Source organism: Ranitomeya variabilis, chromosome 1 (assembly GCF_051348905.1).
Source record: "Ranitomeya variabilis isolate aRanVar5 chromosome 1, aRanVar5.hap1, whole genome shotgun sequence".
NCBI classification, from domain to species: Eukaryota; Metazoa; Chordata; class Amphibia; order Anura; family Dendrobatidae; genus Ranitomeya; species Ranitomeya variabilis.
In genome coordinates this window covers 851694662-851717362 of record NC_135232.1, presented here as the reverse complement: position 1 = coordinate 851717362, position 22701 = coordinate 851694662, and the positions used below count along the sequence as shown (strand labels likewise).

Genomic DNA, 22701 nt, shown 5'->3' with positions numbered 1-22701 from the left:
AATCAGATGGCAGCCCATGCCCCCATTGTGGCCCAGCACACATGGTTGAACATCAAACCAAGTAATTTATATGATTCATCAGCTTATGACTTTTGTACTATCACCTGTATTTACATATCTGACCATGTATATAAATGAAATAGATGATTTAACCTTGGGTTACTCTTTTATCTTAATCCACACGTCTGTATTGTTAGATTTAACGTCACCCTACCGGAGCTGGTTTCTTGCCTGACATAATCCTATTAATGGACCGTCCTTATATCTGACGATGAACTGGTGTTGGTACTACGAGGCTGGCAGCACTATTGTTCACTGGTGTTAGTGAAAGGGGTCTCTCAGCCTGTCAAGGTTGTGAACAAGTGTTGTGCCACATCAGTGACCACGTGGCCCACATCCCCTCACTTCCTGTGCCTCCCTGGGCCCATGTGGATGGGGGGTATCTGTAGGAAACTGTGCCAAGTTGACTTTACATGTCCTCAGGTGATGTATGTCAAGTGCAAATGAGAAGACCATACTATGTGATCCCTCTGACATAATAATGACGTCAGGTTGGGTGGTGAGCTGCAGGTTCATCACAATGAGTTTCTGTCTCCAGCAATAGTCTTATATTGCCAGTAAAGCACTGTTAAAAAAAGAACCAGGAAATTCCTGCTCAACATGTGTATGTGTGTGCCTGTAGCTGAAGCACATTCATTGTACTTTAACTTTGTAAGGTGATAGACAAAATTCTAAGATCCTAAGCTATAAGAAATACCAGTTGTAAGCTATGTTATCTTTGTTCCTGAATAAATATATATTCCCTGTTGAATGGCTGGAAAGGACAAAGTTTAATTTACTACCAACAGGGTTTGGGCACATAAAGCCAAAGACCCAGAGAACAGCTCAGAGGAGAAAGAGCAACAGTGTACTAAGAAGAAGAAGCAAAGATGTCTGCCGGCAGCAAGTCTGTAAAGTTCACAGTATGAAATCTGACTAACCAAAACTACCAATCCGGGAAATTCAAGGTAAAGATGCTGCTGATAAGAGAAAGAATGTGGACATACACACAGGATTCTAGACCTGAGCAACTATCAGAAGACTGGATAGAGAAGGATCAACAATCACAAAGCACTCTCTTTCTCAGTATAGATTATGATCAGATTGTGCATGTGTATAAATATAAAACTGCAAAAGAAATGATGGAACAGCTGCAAAAAGTGCATGAAAGGATAAATTTCAATATGTATCAGTCTTAGCTAAATAAAGGGCAAGATAGACAGGAATACATAAGAAATTGTGGCGTGCCAGTGGGGCATTGGAGAAGATCTAAAGGATTTCCATGTTACTGCACTAGATGTACGCCTAGATTATGAGGAAAGTTTTTATATAGTATAAGCGGGATCCAAGAAGTATAATTTCTCCTTGCGGAGAGTGACATGATAAGCATGTCGAGGTGAGGAGACTTAAAGCCGCAATGCTCCTCTGGGAAATATGCTAATTATGCAAATTTTCTCTTCAGAGAGGAAGAGAACTAGAACTCTAGTGCCACCTATTGGAATGTAGCAATCCTAGGAGTCAATGTCAACCCTTTAACGAGCCTTGTCACATGACTTAGGATAAAAGCCGAACCAGAATCTCAATTTGCAGACACTGTGTTTCGGGGTACTATCTCTCGTCAGTGCAAAGTGGAGATCTGGTTAGGCTGATTGAGAGGCATCTGACCGGGATCCAAGAAGTATTGTTTCTCCTTGCAGAGAGTGACATGATAAGTATGTCGAGGTGAGGAGACTTAAAGCCACAATGCTTCTCTGGGAAATATGCTAATTAAGTTATCTTCCCCTCTGAAGAGACAATTTGCATTTGCATATAGTATAAGCAAAAGACAAAGTGTAACAGCAGTGGGGTATTCAAAGAAGAATTTTCTTTATAAGTCCAAGATCTATCCAAAAAAAGTTGTTTGAAGGAAACACATGAATGTTTTGTCTGCAAGAAATCAGGCACCTAAAGGCTGATGGCAGCTTTTGGAAAGCTAGAATGAATCAACTGAAAAAGCAAAATAATCATCAATGGGATAAAAGTGCTATTGCTGAAGAATTTTACATTTGAAGTACTGAAACTGCTTTTACTGCTAATGCAAGTACATCAAAGCATGCATGGTTTATTGACTCTGGGGAACTATTTATATGACTAATTACAGAAGCTTTTTCTCTAATCTTGACCAAAATTAGTCAGAGAAAGTAATCGTTGCTAATGGTCTGTATATGAATTCAGAATTAAAAATCAAAGATGAGCTGTAACAGCTAAAATGCATGGAAAGTGTAGACACTGTTAATCACGAACAGCACAACTGTCATGCCCTCAGCCGCAGGCCCAGTCTCCGCTGTGCAGGGAGACCGGCGCCTATCACACACCCTTACTCACCCTGTCCGTGGCTCCAGACGATCAGCGGCTTCTTTCTCTGCTAGGAACCTGCATCCTCTTGGCAGGTCTCCTGGAAATGCTCTTAGGAGCCGCGCCCTGCTTCCTGCACATACTTGAAACAGCAGGACACCTGTTCGTTATTAGGGCTGTCTGTGTTGTGATGCTCTGTGTATAAAAAGCACCCTCCCCTTAAGGGAGGTGCTTGGGCAATGTGTTCATTCCATTGTTTGTGGCCTTCTGCTCAGGCCACACTCTGCTGTGCTCTGCTCTGTATAGTTTTAATTTTGGTTGCTAATCCCTCTGTCTCCTCAGTATCCTCCGCTGGCAGTTCTCTATTCTGGATCCTCCTGGACTCTCCGGTTTCCACTTCAGGCTGGCTAAGCTGCTCCTCACTGAACCATCCAGATTTGGCTGCCGGCTGGATCAGCCTTTCCAAAAACTTCACAGAGCTTCCAGGATCCCCTTCATTGACTGAGCCTGAGTTCCACCATCTTGTTTATACGGTCTGTACGGGTCGTCCCTCTGGTCCGGGTACTGCGGCATTTTGGCCATCTGGTGTTGTGACGGGGGAATCCCTGTATAGGGGTACACCTTGCCCGGTGCTCCACTACATGGTTCTGTGTTGTGGTCCAGAGGGTTCTTCTCTCAGGCACCTCTTTCTGTTTGTTTTTCATTTAAATAAATACCTTTGCTTTTTGGAAGCACATTCTCCTGTCTCTTGTGTACCGGGTATACAGCTACCACTGCTTCATCAGTGGTCTAGTGAGTCCACTATATTTCCCTACGCCCTGTGGGCGTTACAGTTTGCCCAAGCCATGGACTCCGCTGATACCCGATACTCAGTCCAGAGAGAGTTGGCTACGCTTTGTCAGAGTCAGGATCAGCTAATTGCATTCATGCAAACTCTGGATACCCGCTTATCCACCCTACAGGCTGCCGAGTCCACTAACGTGACCCAGCTAGCAGAGCTCCGTCTGGAATTCAATCGCCAACATGAGACGCAGACCCGCTTGTTGGACTTCATGACCTCTGTGGATGATCGGTTAACTAAGGTACAGCATCCGACGGTTGAACCCACCATGAGACCCTGTCCTCGTCTTTGCAAACCTCCTCGTTACTATGGTGACCCCAAGTTATGCAGAGGATTTCTCAACTTATGCTTGCTGCATTTTCATTTTTTGCCTCAGCATTTTCAGACAGACATGGCCAAGGTGGCTTTCCTTGCCTCTCATCTGGAGGGAGAGGCTTTAGCTTGGTTCAACCCCCTAATGGAGCGGAATGATCCCATCGTGTCTAATCTGCAGGTATTCTTGGTCACGTTCCGCAAGATATTCGATGAGCCTGGTCGTGCCACATCTGCCATGGAGTCTCTCTTCGATTTGCAACAGGGCTCTCTCTCTGTCGGTCAGTATGCCATCCGTTTCCGCACCTTGGCTTCGGAGCTCCAGTGGACCAATGAGCCCCTGGTCGGAGTCTTCCGGCGGGGGTTATCTGGAAGAATCAAGGATGAATTGGCAGGCAGGGACCTACCCGAAACCCTGGATGATCTCATATCCCTTGCCATTCGGATTGACCTGCGTCTTCAGCAGCGCTCCAGAGAGAGGCTTCTCGAGAAGCAATTTCCTCATCCAGCATCTTCTTCACCGAAACCTCGGTTTCCGCCTTGTCCTGCTCCGGTCTTTAAGGATGAGCCCGTGGAGCTTGACCGCGTAAAGGTGAGGAGGAATCAGCAGGAGGAGATTCCCTCCAGCAATCCATATCGTTACAGTGGACGCTCCACTTCCGGTCAATGCAGTGGACCTGAGAGGTCAGAAAAACTCGTCCGCCTAGGACAGGTAAGGGAGACCTCCCTAGATGAGAATGACTCTTCTCTCCCGCTAACCATATCCATACAGGTGGTCTTCGGGAACGTGCGGTTCTCCGAGACGGCCTATCTGGACTCAGGATCTGGTGGAAATTTCATCCAGGAAGCTGTGGCCAGGCGATTCGGGATTCCTATTGTTCCACTGCAGCGGCCCTGGCGCATCACCTCCGTAGATGGTAGACCCCTGAAAGATGCCATTATCGGTATCACCGAAGAAGTCGAGCTTCTAATCGGGGCACTCCACAGGGAGAAAATTTCCTTCTATGTGTTACCGAATCTTTCTCCACCATTCCTTCTAGGTCTTCCGTGGCTGTGCCTCCATGAACCTGTCCTGGATTGGCGGTCTGGAGATGTCCTTCGATGGGGTCAGTCTTGTCACGAACACTGCCTCAAATCAGTACGGCCTGGTTCTACCCCACGGCCTCCGGCAGCTTTACCTGGGTTACCGTCTGCCTACTGGTCCTTCGCAGATGTATTCAACAAGAGGGAAGCCGAGACACTTCCACCGCACAGGCCTTACGATTGCCCCATCGATCTAATCCCTGGATCTACTCCGCCTCGAGGTAGGATCTACCCTCTTTCTCCTACTGAGACTCAAGCCATGTCCGATTACATCAAGGAGAATTTGGCTCGAGGGTTTATCCAGAAATCCTCCTTCCCAGCTGGAGCTGGGTTCTTCTTCGTCAAGAAGAAAGATGGGTCTCTTCGCCCATGCATCGACTACCGTGGTCTCAACCTAATTACGGTAAAAAACAGATACCCTCTTCCCTTAATTCCAGAGCTCTTTGATCGACTTCGAGGTTCCAGGATCTTCACCAAGTTGGATCTCCGTGGGGCTTACAACCTCATCAGGATACGATCCGGGGATGAGTGGAAAACCGCCTTCAACACGCGTGATGGTCACTACGAATATCTGGTCATGCCTTTCGGGTTAAGCAATGCACCCGCCGTCTTCCAGGAGTTTGTCAATGATGTATTCCGTGACCTGCTCTATGTTTGTGTGGTGGTCTACCTGGATGACATCCTGGTGTTTTCTCCTGACTTACCAACTCACAGGAGGAATGTTCGTCTCGTTCTTCAAAGATTGAGGGAGAATCGTCTCTACGCAAAGTTTGAGAAATGTCTGTTTGAACGGAGGTCTTTACCCTTTCTTGGCTATATTATTTCCGATACAGGTCTCGAGATGGATCCAGAGAAGGTCTCTGCCGTTTTAAAGTGGCCAAAACCTGAAGGAATCAAGGCCATTCAGCGGTTCCTTGGATTCGCCAACTACTATCGGCAATTCATTCCCCAATTCTCCTCTCTGGTAAGACCACTCACTGCCCTGACTTGTAAAGGTGCCAAACCTAAGGATTGGCCTCCTGAGGCCGAATCAGCTTTCGCCTCTCTCAAACAAGCCTTCTCAACCGCACCAGCTCTTCATCGGCCTATGGTCAACAAACAGTTTTTTCTTGAAGTGGATGCCTCGTCATCCGGAGCCGGAGCAGTCCTCACACAAAAACTGCCTACCGGTAAGATGGTGACCTGTGGTTTCTTCTCCAAGGCATTTTCACCCTGTGAGCGTAACTACTCAATTGGCGATAGAGAGTTACTGGCAATTAAGCTAGCTTTAGAGGAATGGCGATGTCTGCTTGAAGGCGCAGTTCATCCAGTCATCATTTACACTGATCATAAGAATCTGTCCTATCTTCAGTCTGCTCAAAGGCTCAATCCTCGCCAGGCTCGTTGGTCATTATTCTTTGCTCGATTCAATTTCTCTCTCCATTTCCGTCCTGCAGAGAAGAATATCAAAGCAGATGCGCTTTCCAGGTCCTTCGTGTCAGACGACCTTGAAGAGGAGCTTCAACATATTATTGAACCGTCCAAGATGATCACGGTGGCTCCAGTCAGGCTGTCGCAGCTCCCTCCCGGTAAGACCCTTGTAACTGAAAGAGACAAGAAGCGAGTTCTGCGCTGGGGTCATTCTTCTAAGCTTGCCGGACACGCTGGTCAAAAGAAGACGTTACAACTAATTTCTCGACACTACTGGTGGTCCACCTTGCGCCAAGACGTTCTGAACTTTGTTGCAGCCTGTCCCTCCTGTGCTCGTAATAAAACACCCAAGAAACTGCCAGCCGGTCACCTCCTTCCGCTCCCGATTCCGTCTGCTCCCTGGCAACACATTGCCATGGATTTCATCACAGATCTGCCAGCATCATCTGGTTGTACAGTAATCTGGGTTGTTATAGACCGGTTCTCCAAGATGGGACATTTCACTCCACTGTCTGGTCTTCCTTCCGCTCCTAAACTCGCAGAGCTCTTCATCCAGCATGTCCTTCGTCTTCACGGACTTCCACTTCACATTGTTTCCGATAGAGGAGTCCAATTCATTTCCCGATTCTGGCGATCCCTCTGTAAACTGTTGGATGTCACCCTGGACTTCTCCTCGGCCTATCACCCGCAATCTAATGGCCAAGTGGAGAGAGTGAATCAAGTCCTCACCAACTATCTGCGACACTTCGTGAATGGTCACCACAGCGACTGGGCCGACCTGCTGCCATGGGCTGAGTTTTCCTACAATAATCATGTCGGTGAGTCCTCCTCTAACTCCCCATTTTTCATTGTTTACGGACAGCATCCTAAGATCCCGACTCCACTGCCTCTTGCTTCCGGCAATCCTGCAGCTGAGTCCCTGGCCAAGGACTTCACAAAAGTCTGGACTGAGACGAGGACCTCGCTGGAGCAGGCATCGGTTCGAACCAAGGAACATGCGGATAAGAGACGTCTGGATCCTCCACCTTTCCATCCCGGAGATAAGGTATGGCTGTCTTCCAGGCACATCCGACTTAAAGTCCCTTCTTATAAGCTGGCTCCTCGTTTCATTGGTCCTTTTGAAGTACTCCACCAAATCAACGATGTGTGCTATCGTTTGAAATTGCCTGCTTCCTTACGGATCCATAACTCTTTCCATGTTTCCCTGCTAAAACCAGTTGTTCTCAGCCGCTTCACCCAGGATCCAGGTAATTTTCCTTCTCCTGTCAGTTCCGAGGATGTTTATGAAGTGAAGGACATCCTGGCCATGAAGAAAAGAGGGGGCAGGTCACTCTTTCTGGTTGACTGGAAGGGATACGGTCCTGAGGAGAGATCCTGGGAGCCTGAGGAGAACATTAATGCCCCAGTTCTTCTTAGAAGGTTCCTGACAGGTTTGAAGAAGGGGGGGCATAAGAGGGGGGGTACTGTCATGCCCTCAGCCGCAGGCCCAGTCTCCGCTGTGCAGGGAGACCGGCGCCTATCACACACCCTTACTCACCCTGTCCGTGGCTCCAGACGATCAGCGGCTTCTTTCTCTGCTAGGAACCTGCATCCTCTTGGCAGGTCTCCTGGAAATGCTCTTAGGAGCCGCGCCCTGCTTCCTGCACATACTTGAAACAGCAGGACACCTGTTCGTTATTAGGGCTGTCTGTGTTGTGATGCTCTGTGTATAAAAAGCACCCTCCCCTTAAGGGAGGTGCTTGGGCAATGTGTTCATTCCATTGTTTGTGGCCTTCTGCTCAGGCCACACTCTGCTGTGCTCTGCTCTGTATAGTTTTAATTTTGGTTGCTAATCCCTCTGTCTCCTCAGTATCCTCTGCTGGCAGTTCTCTATTCTGGATCCTCCTGGACTCTCCGGTTTCCACTTCAGGCTGGCTAAGCTGCTCCTCACTGAACCATCCAGATTTGGCTGCCGGCTGGATCAGCCTTTCCAAAAACTTCACAGAGCTTCCAGGATCCCCTTCATTGACTGAGCCTGAGTTCCACCATCTTGTTTATACGGTCTGTACGGGTCGTCCCTCTGGTCCGGGTACTGCGGCATTTTGGCCATCTGGTGTTGTGACGGGGGAATCCCTGTATAGGGGTACACCTTGCCCGGTGCTCCACTACATGGTTCTGTGTTGTGGTCCAGAGGGTTCTTCTCTCAGGCACCTCTTTCTGTTTGTTTTTCATTTAAATAAATACCTTTGCTTTTTGGAAGCACATTCTCCTGTCTCTTGTGTACCGGGTATACAGCTACCACTGCTTCATCAGTGGTCTAGTGAGTCCACTATATTTCCCTACGCCCTGTGGGCGTTACAACAACAATTGGATCCATGTATGGAACAGGCTTCTTACACACAGCAATGCAGAGGCAATAAGAAAATTAGTTAAAAATCAACTTGCTGATGGCATTACAGTCAATTTGTGCAATCAGAAAATAAAATGAGCTAGCTGTTTTAAAAGGGAAATATTGAGAAAATACATTCCTAAGAATAATACTGCAAAATCAGAACAGCTTCTGGACTTATTACACACAGATGTTTGTGGTCCAATGAGTATTCAAACTCCTGCAAAGAAGAGATATTTTCTCATATTTATTGATGATTATTCAAGACACACTGTTGTCTAACTGCTTCACAGCAAAGATGAAGTTCTAGAGAAACTTGAAATATATATCACTGAAGTATATAACAAATCTGCATGCAGATAATAGAACTGAATATGCAACTAATGAGACACAAAGTGCTTGAAGGAAAAATGTAATGGTGTATCAGACCACTGTGCTATACAACCCTGAGCAAAATGGTCTCACAGAAAGAAGGAACTGGACACTTTGTGAAAGTGAAAAAAATCTGTGTGCTATTTGACACAGATTTGCCAACAACATATTAAGGTGAAGCAATCATGACACCTTGCTATCTTCAAGATAGACACATTCAAGACTCTTAACAGCTATAGATGCTGTACAAAGATGTTTGTCAGACATTTGGACATCAAGATTGCCTTTTTAAATAGTGACATTAAAGAGGACTTCTATATGACTTAGCTTTAGTGTTATATCAAAGAGGGTGAAAATAATCTCATTTGCCAACTACAAAATCTCTCTATGGTCTTAAGCAATCAGCAAGAGCAAGAAACACCCAAATGAAAAAAGTCTTACTGGAAGAAAGTTTTAAAAGAAGTCAAGCAGATCTGTGCTTATACACAAAATGTACAGTACAAAAGGAAAGTGGATGAATATTTTCTCATATGTGGACAGTGTAATTATGGTTCATAAAGAGGACGACTTTAGTCATCTTAAATCGACAAGCAGCTATTTGTTCAAGCGTGGATAAAGTTCAATTTCTTGGTGTAGAAGATGACAGGTATCTGTAACCATGTTATCTACAGAAACAGAGTATGTGTCTGCAGAACACGCATGTCAAGAGGTAATTTGGTTAAACCAATGGTTATATACTCTTGGTAGACTATCAATTCAACCAAGGAGGCAAACTTACATGCAGTGAGAAGATTAATGCTAGAACCAAACACAATGACGTTAAATCTCATCAATCGGCATGATTTGATAGGATGTATCATAATTGAGTTTGTTTATTGCAAGACTGACCAGATGATAGCTGATGCTATGAAAAAGCCACTTCCAAGAGCCAGAATTAAAGAATTCAGAACCACTATGGGACTAAAAGGATAAGTAGCTGTTGAGTGAGGGTGTTGGAATAATGCTTATTATTGTATATGTTGCATCAACTACTATTTACTACTGCTTAATAGTGCATGAGCTTCTGTCTCCAGCAATATTGTTAAGTTGCCAGTAAAGCTGACAGACTAAATGCTAAGATCCTAAGCTATATGAAATACCAGTTGTAAGCTATGTTATCTTTGTTCCTGAATAAAAATATATTCATTGTTGAATGGCTGGACAGTACAGAGTTTAATCTGCTGCCAACAAACAAGGGCTGAAGAGGTGGTGGTGAGGTGAGACGCAAGAACATAATAATCTCTTTATATAGCGCCAACATGTTCCGCAGCGCTTTACAGTTTGCATACATTATTATCACTGTCCCTGTTGGGGCTCACAATCTAAATTCCCTATCAGTATGTCTTTTGAATATGGGAGGAAACCGGAGAACCCAGAGGAAACCCACCCAAACACTGGGAGGACATACAGACTCCTTGCAGATGTTGTCCTTGGTGGGATTTGACTCCAGCGCTGCAAAGCTGCAGTGCTAACCACTGAGCCACCATGCTGCCCGTGAACATAAGTGAAACTTTGATTCTATCATAACTGCTGCACCCAGTGATGCAAGTGACACATCCCTGGAATCAGAGTCTCTGTCCCTACCTTACGCAGCTGTCAGATTGCATAGCAAAAATCTGCTGACAGATTTCCTTTATTACTGTATCATCCAAACACAATAATTAAATGGGGTTATATATTTTTAGCACACATTTTCAGGCTTTCGTGTTTTAAAAAAAATATTAATTGACCAAAGAATCATATAATGTAATTGTATTTTTTGTGCATTTTACATGAATTTCTTAAGCATAACAAATAAAGTAACATTTAAGACACCTGTCAAAAAGATTTAAAGAAGTTGATTTGAAAATTACTCACCTGTCCACAGCTATCGCCACCAATGTGAAAACAGAGGCAGAAACAGAAATTCCTTGAACCATTCCGCTCATTTTACATATTGTATTTCCAAAAGGCCAACCTTGGAAGAGAAAAAAATGACAATAATGCTTTCTGCTATGATTGCAGACTACATTTTCAATTAAAAACCAGCCACCTATACAAAGTGACATTCACACATGTATTACAGGGTTAAGGACTTTTTCATAATATAAACATTTTGCACTCAGGCTTGAAGCCTATTACGCCAAAGTATTTAAATACCATTTTAAAAAAACTAGAATTTGTATTATTGTTTCCATTTTCATTAAATGCTTTGAAAACACTTTGTGTAGATACAAGGTGATATAAAACAATAAAGATCGTGATTAAACAGCTTCATACATATATGATAGCTGATAAGTTGGGATTCGAGGAAAACCCATTTAACATGAGTACTGGCATAAAAATCATTACTGTATTTTAAAAAGGTGGTACTATTAAACTTTAGATTGCCTGATTTAAGTAAATGAAGTACTTTGCCTTAGTAACATAATTTCTACAAGTTGTATTGACCCTTCCCGAAATGTGTCGTATATTTTGGGTGCCGAGGGAGATGCATTCCTGTAAATTGCTGTATATATACAGCGCCATGATCGCGGAGGTCTTGCTGAGCACAGCCGCGTTAAAATTTAAAAAGTTATAGCACTCAGAATAAAGCAATGCAAATTTTTTTTTCTATAAAAGTTCCAAAACATGAAAAAAAAAAAAATAAATGTGGTAAAGCTGTAATCGCACTGACCAGATGAATAAAGCTGCCTTATGAATGTTACCACACACTGAACGGCATAAACCTCCCCAAAATACAATTACTGAATTGCTGGGCTTGTTCATTCTGCCACCCAAAAATCACAATAGAAAGTGATCAAAAATGTAAAGTGATCAAAAATGTAAAGTGCCCAAAAACGGTACCAATTAAAATGTCAACTAGTCCCACAAAAAATAAGCCATGACATGACTGTGTCAGCTGAAATATGGAAAAATTATAGCTACAAAAATATAGTGGTGTAAAAACATACGATAAAAAGCGTGTTTTAGTGTCTGACAGCAGCCAAACATAAGAACTCGATAATATATATCATTTATCCTGCATTCTGCATTGAGTGTGTACAAAGGGATTTTCGTGTAAAATCTCTGATATACGTGATTCAGACGGAACCCTGCAATGAGGCAGATGAGGCACTGTGGATGCCGTCTGGCTAGCTATGATCCTGTGGTGTCCGTCTTTTTAGGATTGCACAGAAGCGCGGTCTGCCACAGTATTGTGCACTTCTGACAAAAAGGACATGGCTGAACAGGGGCCAGACGGAGTCCAGAGTAACTCTGCTGCAGCATTATAGTGAATTGATCTCTCCGGGGTTTCAATTGAATCATGTCACTCAGAGATTTAAATAGAAACCCTGATGTAAATGTTCATCATAGAGCGCCGGAAAAATGTGATTCCAAATATTATGTAAAATGTTCCCAACAAAAGCTTCAACTCAATAAAAAAAAGCAAGTTTCTGCTCAGCTCCATCATCAGATATCGGAAATATAGGGGCTTCCACAATACTGGTAGTACAAAGGCTCTGGAAAAGCAAATGGCTCCTCGCCCTCCAAAAGAAATTCAGCAAATCCTGTACTCCCAAATCCAAATGACCCATCCCTTCTGAGCCCCACAATGTACCTATATCACATTTAGCAACTTCATGTTTGGCATTTATAGAGCGGAATAAAAAACAATACTTTATTTCAAATTTAAAGATTAAATAAAAAAGCTTATGAGTCAATAAGATATATGCTGGTGAGCCAGAACATAAGTGGCACCACTGGATGGCAGGCAAAAAAAGTTTTAACAGTACAAGCAAATAAATATAGAACCTTTAAAATACTAACACTGAGACTAAATATAGATAGTGGTGAATGCATGTCCCTTACTGATATTAAAGTACATAGTGCTTGTACAGAGCATAGGACTTAAGCAGTATTAAGTAGGTGAGGGTGCATGTAGTGTCCTGCAAAGGAATGACTAGATGTTTACCTGGCCATGCGATGGTGCCACTGCCCCTACGCACGTTTCGCCAACGTGCCTTCTTCAGGGGGAGGTGGCAACATGGCATTCAGAAGCTCCTTAAAAACACCCACTATAAAATCGTGATACACGAGCCATGATGTGATTAATCTCGAGAATGCTAAGGATAGGTGCCCAGAAACTGACATACACTTGAATTCACCGCCCAATCACAATGCGCTTTTTAAATGATTCCTTTCAAAGGAGGCTGTGGTTTGGCACATGAAGCGCTGACATACCCAGAGCATGTAGTGCCGCTGAGGGTTTCAAGGTGGGCAGGCATGGACATAGCATCATATGTCACCATCCACATAGATCACATGAGCGGAGCCGAAAACTCCGAAGACGAACATTCATTATTGACTCTTGTGCAATAACCTTTATTGTGTTTATATAAGCAATTATTGATTTTTTTTTCATACTCTGTTATACTTATATTAATTCACATGTGACTTGTTTTGTGAAAAATGGCAATGTATTTCACAATGATTAGAAGCAACTAATATTGCAGTATAATTCTGCTATTAAGAGCATACCCAATTGACGGATCCCGGGTGTACCCTTGTAGAGCCTTACCAATGGTTTATCTCACCTCTCTTTTACATGATTTTGTAACAATAAAAATATGGATCTTTTAAACTTGGTCCTCATGTAAAGCTTGTTTGGTGATTTTTAAGCTTAATGTGCCTAAAAAAAACAACTTATACTCACCTCACCATTCGTCTATCAAGGCCCTCTGCTCCTCACCGAACCTCATCTGATCCTCATTGCATCTTCTTACTGTCGCTATGGCCAGGACTTCCAGCTCTGATGAAGACCAGGATGGTTCTATGCATGCATAACTTCACAATGTAACAACGCAAACTGTGAACATATGTGCACATGCGCAGAATTGTCTGGGCATTATCGATGTTGGAAGTCTCAGTTTAGCATATAGAAGGACTGGACAGTGATAAGAACCGGACAGGGATTGGTGAAGAGTGTAGGGGCTGGAATGTTAAGTAGTAACATGAGTATGAGTATTTTTATATATATTTTTTCACGTTATGTGTTTATTATGCTCATGGGTCTGGAGAGACTCATGAGAATAATCAGGGACATTTCATTAGCTGCAAAATCATGTTTCACAGGAAAATTCACATGAATTAGAGAATTCAAATTCTGCCAGATCCTCTCATCTATATATATATAACAGGCATCGTGATTACTCGCTAATCCTACCCCCTGCACAGTAGCTCCGCCCCCCACCACATCACCACACACAATCGTGCCTGCCCACCACATCACCACACATAATCCCGCCCCACACCCCATTACCACACACAATCCCGCCCCCACCACATCACCACACACAATCCCGCCCGCCCACCACATCACCACACATAATCCCGCCCCCCACCACATCACCACACATAATCCCGCCCCCCAGCACATCATCACACATAATCCCACCCCCACCACTTTACCACAGATAATCCCGCCCCCACCACATTACCACACACAATCCGCACCATAACACCACACACAATCCTGCCCCTCACCACATTACCACACATAATCCCGCCCCCCACCAGATTACCACAGATAATCCCGCCCCCCACCACATTACCACACAAAATCCCGCCCCCCACCACATTACCACACATAATCCTGCCCTTCCACCACATTACCACATGTAATCCCGCCCCCTCACCACATTACCACACATAATTCCGCCCCCCACCACATTACCACACATAATCCCGCCCCCCACCACATTACCACACATAATCCCGCTCCCCACCACATTACCACACAAAATCCCGCCCCCCACCACATTACCACACATAATCCTGCCCTTCCACCACATTACCACATGTAATCCCGCCCCCTCACCACATTACCACACATAATTCCGCCCCCCACCACATTACCACACATAATCCCGCCCCCCACCACATTACCACACATAATCCCGCTCCCCACCACATTACCACACATAATCCCGCCTTCCACCACATTACCACACATAATCCCGCCCCCCACCACATTACCACACATAATCCCGCCCCCCACCACATTACCACACATAATCCCGCCTCCACCACATTACCACACATAATCCCGCCCCCCACCACATTACCACACATAATCCCACCCCCTCACCACATTACCACACATAATTTTGCCCCCCCACCACATTAACACACATAATCCTGCCCCCCCACCACATTACCACACATAATCACGCCCCCACCATATTACTACACATAATAAGCCCCCCACCACATTGCCACACATAATCCCGCCCCCCACCACATTACCACAGATAATTCTGCCCCCCACCACATTACCACACATAATCCTGCCCCCCACCCCACTACCACACATAATCCAGCCCCCCATATTAACACACAAGGCTCCATCCCCACACATTACCACATGAGGCTCCATCCCCTCACATTACCACACAAGGCTGCATCCCCACACATTACCACATGAGGCTCCATCCCCTCACATTACCACACAAGGCTCCGTCCGCACACATTTCCACACATGGCTCCGTCCCCCCCACATCACCACACGAGGCTCTGTCCTCACACATTACCACATGAGGCTCCATTCTCACACATTACCACACGAGGCTGCGTCCCCACACATTACCACACGAGGCTCTGTCCCCACACATTACCATACGAGGCTCCGTCCTCACACATTACCACACGAGGCTCTGCCCCCACACATTACCACATGAGGCTCTGTCCCCACACATTACCATACGAGGCTCCGTCCTCACACATTAACACACGAGGCTCCGTCCCTCCACATTACCACACAAGGCTTCATCCCCACACATTACCACACGAGGCTGCATCCCCACACATTACCACATGAAGCTCTGTCCCCACACATTACCACACGAGGCTCCATTCCCCCTCATTTCCACACAAGTCTCTGTCCCCACACATTACCACACGAGGCTCCGTCCCCAAACTTTACCACACGAGGCTCCGCCCCCCCACTGTTATGGTTTCCAATGGCAAGGAAACATCAGAAGCATAGAATAAACGGACAAGCTCTCGGGTGATGGAAACTAGAGCTGACCGCGATGCTAAACCTACACACCACACTAGAAGTAGCCAGGGGGCATTCCTGCGTTGTCTCTAGATGCCGCGCGCCAGCCGGAGAACTAACTACCCCTGGTAGAAGAAAACACAGTCCTGGCTTGCCTCCAGAGAATGTCCCCACAGGAGATAGCAGCCCCCCACATATAATAACGGTGAGAGCAGATGAAAAGACACACGTAGTATGAAAGCAGATTTAGCACAGAGAGGCCCGCTAACTAAATAGCAGAAAGATACAACAGAGGACTTCGCGGTCAGCTGCAAAACCCTTCAAAACACCATCCTGAAATTACCTTAACTCATGTGACAACTCATGCCACTGGAGTGGTAATTTCAGCCCAACAAGAGCTTCCAGCTGCAGAGATTCACATAAGTGCAAACTGGACAAAACATACAAAAATAGACTTAAGGACTAAAGTGTCCAACTTAGCTGAGCAGAAAACTGGGAGCAGGAACATGCAACAGAATCACTCTGGATACATTGATGGCCAGCATTAGAATGACTGAGGAGCAAGGTTAAATAGGATACTCCCACATCCTGATAGGAACAGGTGAACTGAGAAGGCAAAGCTTGCAGGACACCAGTACCACAAGAGACCACCGGGGGAGCCCACGAACCGAATCACAACACCCCACATTACCACACACAGCACTTCCTTTCTATGTTATTCAACCACTTCAGCCAAGGTAAACGTACATTTAATTGCATCCGCATTCTCCAAAACAAAATGAACCAAGAAGAGTCGCCAGGTCCATCTCACAGGCCAAAGGAAAATCCGGACAATGATGCAGTAGCTGATCGACAACAACAATATCGACTAAATCGTAGGATTGTTGTCATTATTTACTTTAATCACCAGCAGTGTTAATTAGATAGCAATGAGCGTGCCGAGCTTTAGCTGGCTGGAAACAGCTAGTTTCTAATATGACCCTTCTGGAGCTATACCTTTGCTTTCAGCCAGAAAGGAAGTGCAGTGTTTTTTTTTGTCTGATAAAATTGAGAAGGTTGCAGATAATTAGTGGCTGCTGACTGCAGCAGTCATGGGATATTGTTTGTGTCCGGAGACCAGCAAAGCACACAAGTCTATGAGGAAAGTAAATAACTTTTATAGTTTATGCAGCACCATGGGGCTATATAATAAGGGGTTCCTCAGCAAGGCATAATCTCCTTTAAAAAAAATTATTCTCTAAACTTCTCTAAATATTAAGTAACACAATGTCTTATGATCTATGCTTTGCAGAAACTCTATGTACTAAGCAAATATCCGAAAATACCACACTAAATGGAGATTGTTGTGGCAGTGCACAAAATATACATTTTTGAAAGTAAAACATTCCCTGTGTGACTGTTAACCCAGCCTTACAATGCTCTGCCATTTCACAATCCATGTTCATTACAAAGCTCTTTAGATATTATAATGCATATTTATGAGACTGAATGTTTTCTGTTGTTTGATCTTGAGACAAATGTAATATTTTTCAAAGTTAACCCGACGTAGAATATAATGTTTTTTGAACAATATTTCAATATGTGTGAAATTAACTGTACCCTTACCAATATACAATAAAATTACTACATACTGTACTATTGAAAGAATCCTGTGATCGATGGTTGCTAGAGATTCAAAATTAACTGACTAAATTTTCTCCAAAATTTGATTCACATTAAATAGATTTGAACAAATCTCAATACTGGAAAGTTTATAATTACTAGGAAAATGTAAGTGGAGGGGAGGGGAGAAAGAGAAAACCCACTGACAATAATAGCTTACACTCTACTCTACAGAAGAGAGAAAAGATGTTCCGGATCATAAGACGTTAAAATATTGTCACTGACACTGGAGATGAAAAAAGACTCTGCTGTAGAAAATGCCTTCCACTGGGTTCCGCTTGTCAAGGTACTGACCACCACAGAACAAGGTGTGATAATCCGTGAGATGTCATAGCTGTAGGGCATCATAGGAAGGACCATGCAGCAAGGCAAAATGACATTAACCTTCTCTTTGATGCCTCATCACTGTAGAAAATGGTTCCAGGATTTTTTTTTTTCTGAGCTGTAAATTGAATCTCAAAATATTTGAATTTGCATGAAACCGAGAATTTCAGGAAATTCAACTTGAATTTGATGCATTGTGGATCGATCTGCTCACCTCTAATATAATCTTTTTCCTTTTAAAATTCTAAGTCTTTCCTAAAAGCTTTCCACAGTGACTTTGATTCTACTAGGAGAAGTGTTTAAGTCTTTCAGTGTACAGTGTCTGTGGAATGTCTAGTGGAAAGTCGTGCGGCATGTGTTAGGGTTGACAGAACGCAAGTATATATATATATGTATAAATAGGTGCATTCGCAACCCAGGGTCCACGGTGCAGGAAAGGAACGTGCTGCTGGCAAATGGCGGCGCTATATGGCGTATAAGCGAACTCTGTTAACTCCACAGAGTCGCTAGAAATAAGATGCTGTGCCCTGTTAGCGTCACAGGGGAACACAGCTAACTGCTGAGCGAAGTGTGACTTAATTGAGAGAAAGGCCTTGGAGACCTCCTCCGACCACAACTTGGGATTTGCCCCTTCTTGGTGAGGGCAACCAAGGGAGCTACCAAAGTTGAGAAGTGGGGAATGAACTGGCGATAGTAATTAATGAACCCCATAAAGCGCTGCACCGCTTTGAGAGAATGGGGTTCCTGCCAGTCCATCACAGCCTGTAGCTTGGCAGGATCCATAGCCAATCCCTGGGCAGAGATGATATAGCCAAGGAAAGGCAAAGACTCCTGCTCAAACACACACTTCTCCAACTTGGCATAGAGGGAGTTAGCCCGTAGGAGGTCGAAGACCTTGCAAACATCTCTCCGGTGGGAGTCTATATCTGGAGAGTAGATGAAAATATCAACCAGATAAACTACGACCGAGGTGGAAAGCATATCCCGGAAGATGCTGTTTGCAAAGTCTTGGAAAATGGCTGGGGCATTACAGAGCCCGAAGGGCATCACCAGATATTCATAGTGCCCATCCCTTGTGTTAAAAGCCGTCTTCCATTCATCCTCCTCACGGATGTGAATCAGGTTGTAAGCACCCCGCAGATCTAATTTAGTAAATACCCTTGCTCCCTGTAGCGTATCAAAAGCTCAGTTATCAGGGGTAGTGGGTACTTATTCTTAACAGTGATGGTGTTAAGACCCCTGTAGTCTATGCATGGACGCAGTTCTCCACTCTTCGTCTGTATGAAGAAGAACCCAGCCCCTGCAAGTGACACTGACTTCCTAATGAATCCTCTTGCCAGATTCTCTCGGATATACTGTGACATTGCCTCCATCTCCGGGAGATACAACGGATAGACTCGACCCCGGGGAGGCTCAGCACCAGGCAAGAGGTCAATAGGACAGTCATAGGGGCGGTGAGGTGGAAGGGTCTCTGCAGCCCTTTTGGAGAACACGTCCACATAGGGCCAATATTGCTTGGGGAGAGAAGATAAATCTGTGGGTACCTCAGTTGTAACAACCTGAACGCTTTCCCTCTGACATCTACCCCCATAAGATTCACCCCATCCTAAAATTCTGCCTGTGAACCACTCGATATAAGGAGAGTGATACCGTAGCCAAGGCATCCCTAACAGGATCTCATCAATTCCCTCAGAAATGATGAGCAGAGATATAATCTCCTGATGAGATGGCGACAAGGACAGAGTGAAAGGGATGGTCTGGTGTGTTATCTGTGAGGGCAGTGTCGACCCATTCACCACTCGTACAGTTACTGGTTGAGCTATCATTACCAGGGTTATTGCGTGATGTTGGGTGAAGGCAGAAGACATAAAATTGCCCTCCGCCCCAGAATCCACGCAGAGCTCTACCGAGTGAGTGAATGATCCTGTTGTAATTGTCCCCATAAAGGACAATTTGGAGGCAAACGTTGTCGTGTCTAGTGTACCTCCACCTACTACAACTAGACGCTGACGTTTCCTCGACCGCTGTGAACATCTGGTGGCAAGATGTCCTGACTGCTGGCAAACATGGCAGACCTTGAGTGCACGAGCGGTCCGGGACTTAGTTCCCGCTCGCGACACTTCCATGGCCTCATGTGACTCAGGAACCAGGACCGGAGATTCCAAAGGTTGGGCGAAGGTGAGAGCCAGTCGAAACCTCTGCCTGCACTGCGCACGCTCTAACCTCCGCTCGTGAAAACAGAGGTCAATACGGGTAGACACAGCTATTAACTCATCCAGTGTGGCGGGAATCTCCCTTGAGGCCAGAGCGTCCTTCACGTGGTCAGCAAGCCCCCTCCAAAATATATGGATAAGGCCTTTTTCCGACCACTCCAGTTCAGATGCTAGGGTCCAGAAGTGGACGGGAAAATGGCTGACCAAAGACGACCCCTGAGTCAATGCCAACATTTGGAGCGGTGTATCATGGGTGACTCAAGGCCCTAAAAAGACCTGTTTTAGAGTTCCCAGGAACAGTGGAGCACTCTGTACCACATGATTGCCACGCTCCCACAGCGACGTAGCCCACTCCAACGCCCTGTCCAACAGGAGAGACACAATAAATACCACCTTTGCCCACTCTGTGGGGAAACGTGCGGCCGGGAGCTCGAGGTGTATAGAGCACTGGCTCACGAAACCCCTACAAGATTTACTATCACCAGAAAAATTTTCTGGCAGCGGAAGGCGAGATAGAGTCAGAACAGGGGTGGCCGTGGACAAGGTTGCTGCAGCCATGCTAGCAGCCTGAACAGCAACTGCGGTAACATCCACAGCGGAGGTTGTGCACTCGAGAGCCGCCAACCTACCCTCCAGCTGCTGAATGTACCGTAAGGATTGCTATTTGTCTGCCATTTACTAGCCAGACCCTGGTGCTACTATTATGTTAGGGTTGGCGGAACTCCCCTGTTAGCGTCACAGGGGAACACAGCTAACTGCTGAGCTGATGGCAGTCAGTGGTCACGCACCCAGAAAAGCACACAAACACTCCTCACAGGAGGTGAGGTAGTATTCTAGGGACTTATTTTAGCCGGGTCCCTGAATAAACACATGCAAAACTCCACACCAGAGGTGCCGGTATTCTAGTGGCTTATTTCAGCCGGGTCCCTAAATACACACAAACAGGTGCGACCCCAAATAACAAGCTTATGACATGAGGTGTACTAGCGCATGGCCGTGCGGCCATGCAAACCTTTTACAGCTGCAGCAGCTTCAGGACCTTCCTAGGAAACCAATGGAAGTTGCTACAGTACCTGAGCAACTTCAGGACCTTCCAAGAGGACCAATGACAGCTGCTGCAGTACCTGAGCATGTGACCCCCCGACCTCCAATGAGAGGTCTTACCCTGGGCATTCTCAGTGTGTGCAAAGCAGGACTTAGTCCCTGAAAAGCCCGCTCACCGCTAACCAGTGCAGGCTACAACAGCAGAGCCTGGAAAGGCAGCAGTAACCCTTTGCACAGTATCAGACTGAGCGAGACACTGGGACCGACATCTCCGCTGAGCAGGCTCGACTGCGGCTGATGTAGAATGGGAGACCGCAGCAGACATGACTCAAGATTCCCCCTGTGCAGCGGAGGGAACTTGACTCCTAACAGCATGTAAGGAATTCTCAATTCCAAAGCAGGCTACTTTGTTCGAAAGGGCCTTTGAAAGTATTGAGTAGCGCATACATATAGGATAAAATTGGAATTAAATGGATGATTTTGACCTTAATGAATGATTAGCCGGGTTTGATGAAATGAACAATTTTCTTGACCGATCAACATCTAATAAAAATTTGAAGTCACTCAAAACATTATTATAATATTAGCCGATCTAGCCCGTGATGTATTTGGGGCCATCAACAAATGATCATTCAGTTTTCCGCTGAATCATCATAAGTCTAAGGCATTTTGACATCCAATATGCCTGACTTTTCTTTACTCTGTCATTAGAGAGCCACTGGTCACAATAAACATCAGATTGGTTAGCCAGTTGGTTTGGATAACATTCATCAATTGTGGCCACTTTTAGGGCCAATAATAAAGGATAGTCAGTGTAGAACTGCCTTGCTCTTAGCGAAGAAATACATCAAATATCATTGTATTCTATTCAGCATTTCAATTCTGATAGGTAAGAGCACTTAAACAATGATAGAGCTAGATTTTGAGTGTCATAATAGTTTTCAAGCAAGAATGGAGCTGTTTATTTTCTTTTCTCAGGTTACACTTCTTTCAATCACCAGGTTGAGATTTAATTACTATCTTTTTGCTGATGACACCCATCTTCTCACCCTCTCCTTTTAACTAACAACACCAGCAATATCCAGCTGCCATTTCCTCACTGTCAATGTTGACTCATGAAAGCCTGAAGTTGTAATTTCCATTGTAGATAAGATTGCTTTAATAATTGCAGTATTGGATTAATCAAATTGACTTCTCGGTTATTGATTAACACGCTATAGATTGAACTGACTGATTTCTTCATAGAGTCTTCATTGTTCACTGTTGACATTGTGACATCATTGAAATAAAGTATAATAGCTCCAAACCAACATTGTCATTAGAGTAGTTGTAAAAATTGATGCTAATAATCCTTGCCTTAAAGGGAATCTATCAACAGGTTTTCACTACCTCATACGAGAGCAACATAATGTAGGAAAAGAGACTCTGATTACAATGATGTATCGCTTAGTTTACAGGGTGCAGCAACTGTGATGCAGTTTTTAGTTGTAGTATATAGCAGAGCTGAAAAGCTAACCCCACCAAGACCGCAAATCTCTATGTACAATATCTATGAACAATGAACTGCTTATCAGAGGAGGGAACGTGGTCGGACCAGGGCTAACATGAGAACCAGCTCTGGCAATGATAATGTCCTAGTGAT

The 22701-nt window shown here is 44.9% G+C and overlaps 1 protein-coding gene across 1 annotated transcript in view; it reads right to left on the bottom strand.

The window, feature by feature from the left end:
- The window catches only part of NPFFR2 (neuropeptide FF receptor 2), a 336556-nt gene that overhangs the window by 72549 nt on the left and 241306 nt on the right, over positions 1 to 22701 (bottom strand). The window contains exon 3 of the mRNA XM_077262329.1: positions 10656 to 10755. Coding sequence (XP_077118444.1) covers positions 10656 to 10755 — 100 coding nt within the window. The remainder of the gene's footprint in view (positions 1 to 10655; positions 10756 to 22701) is intronic.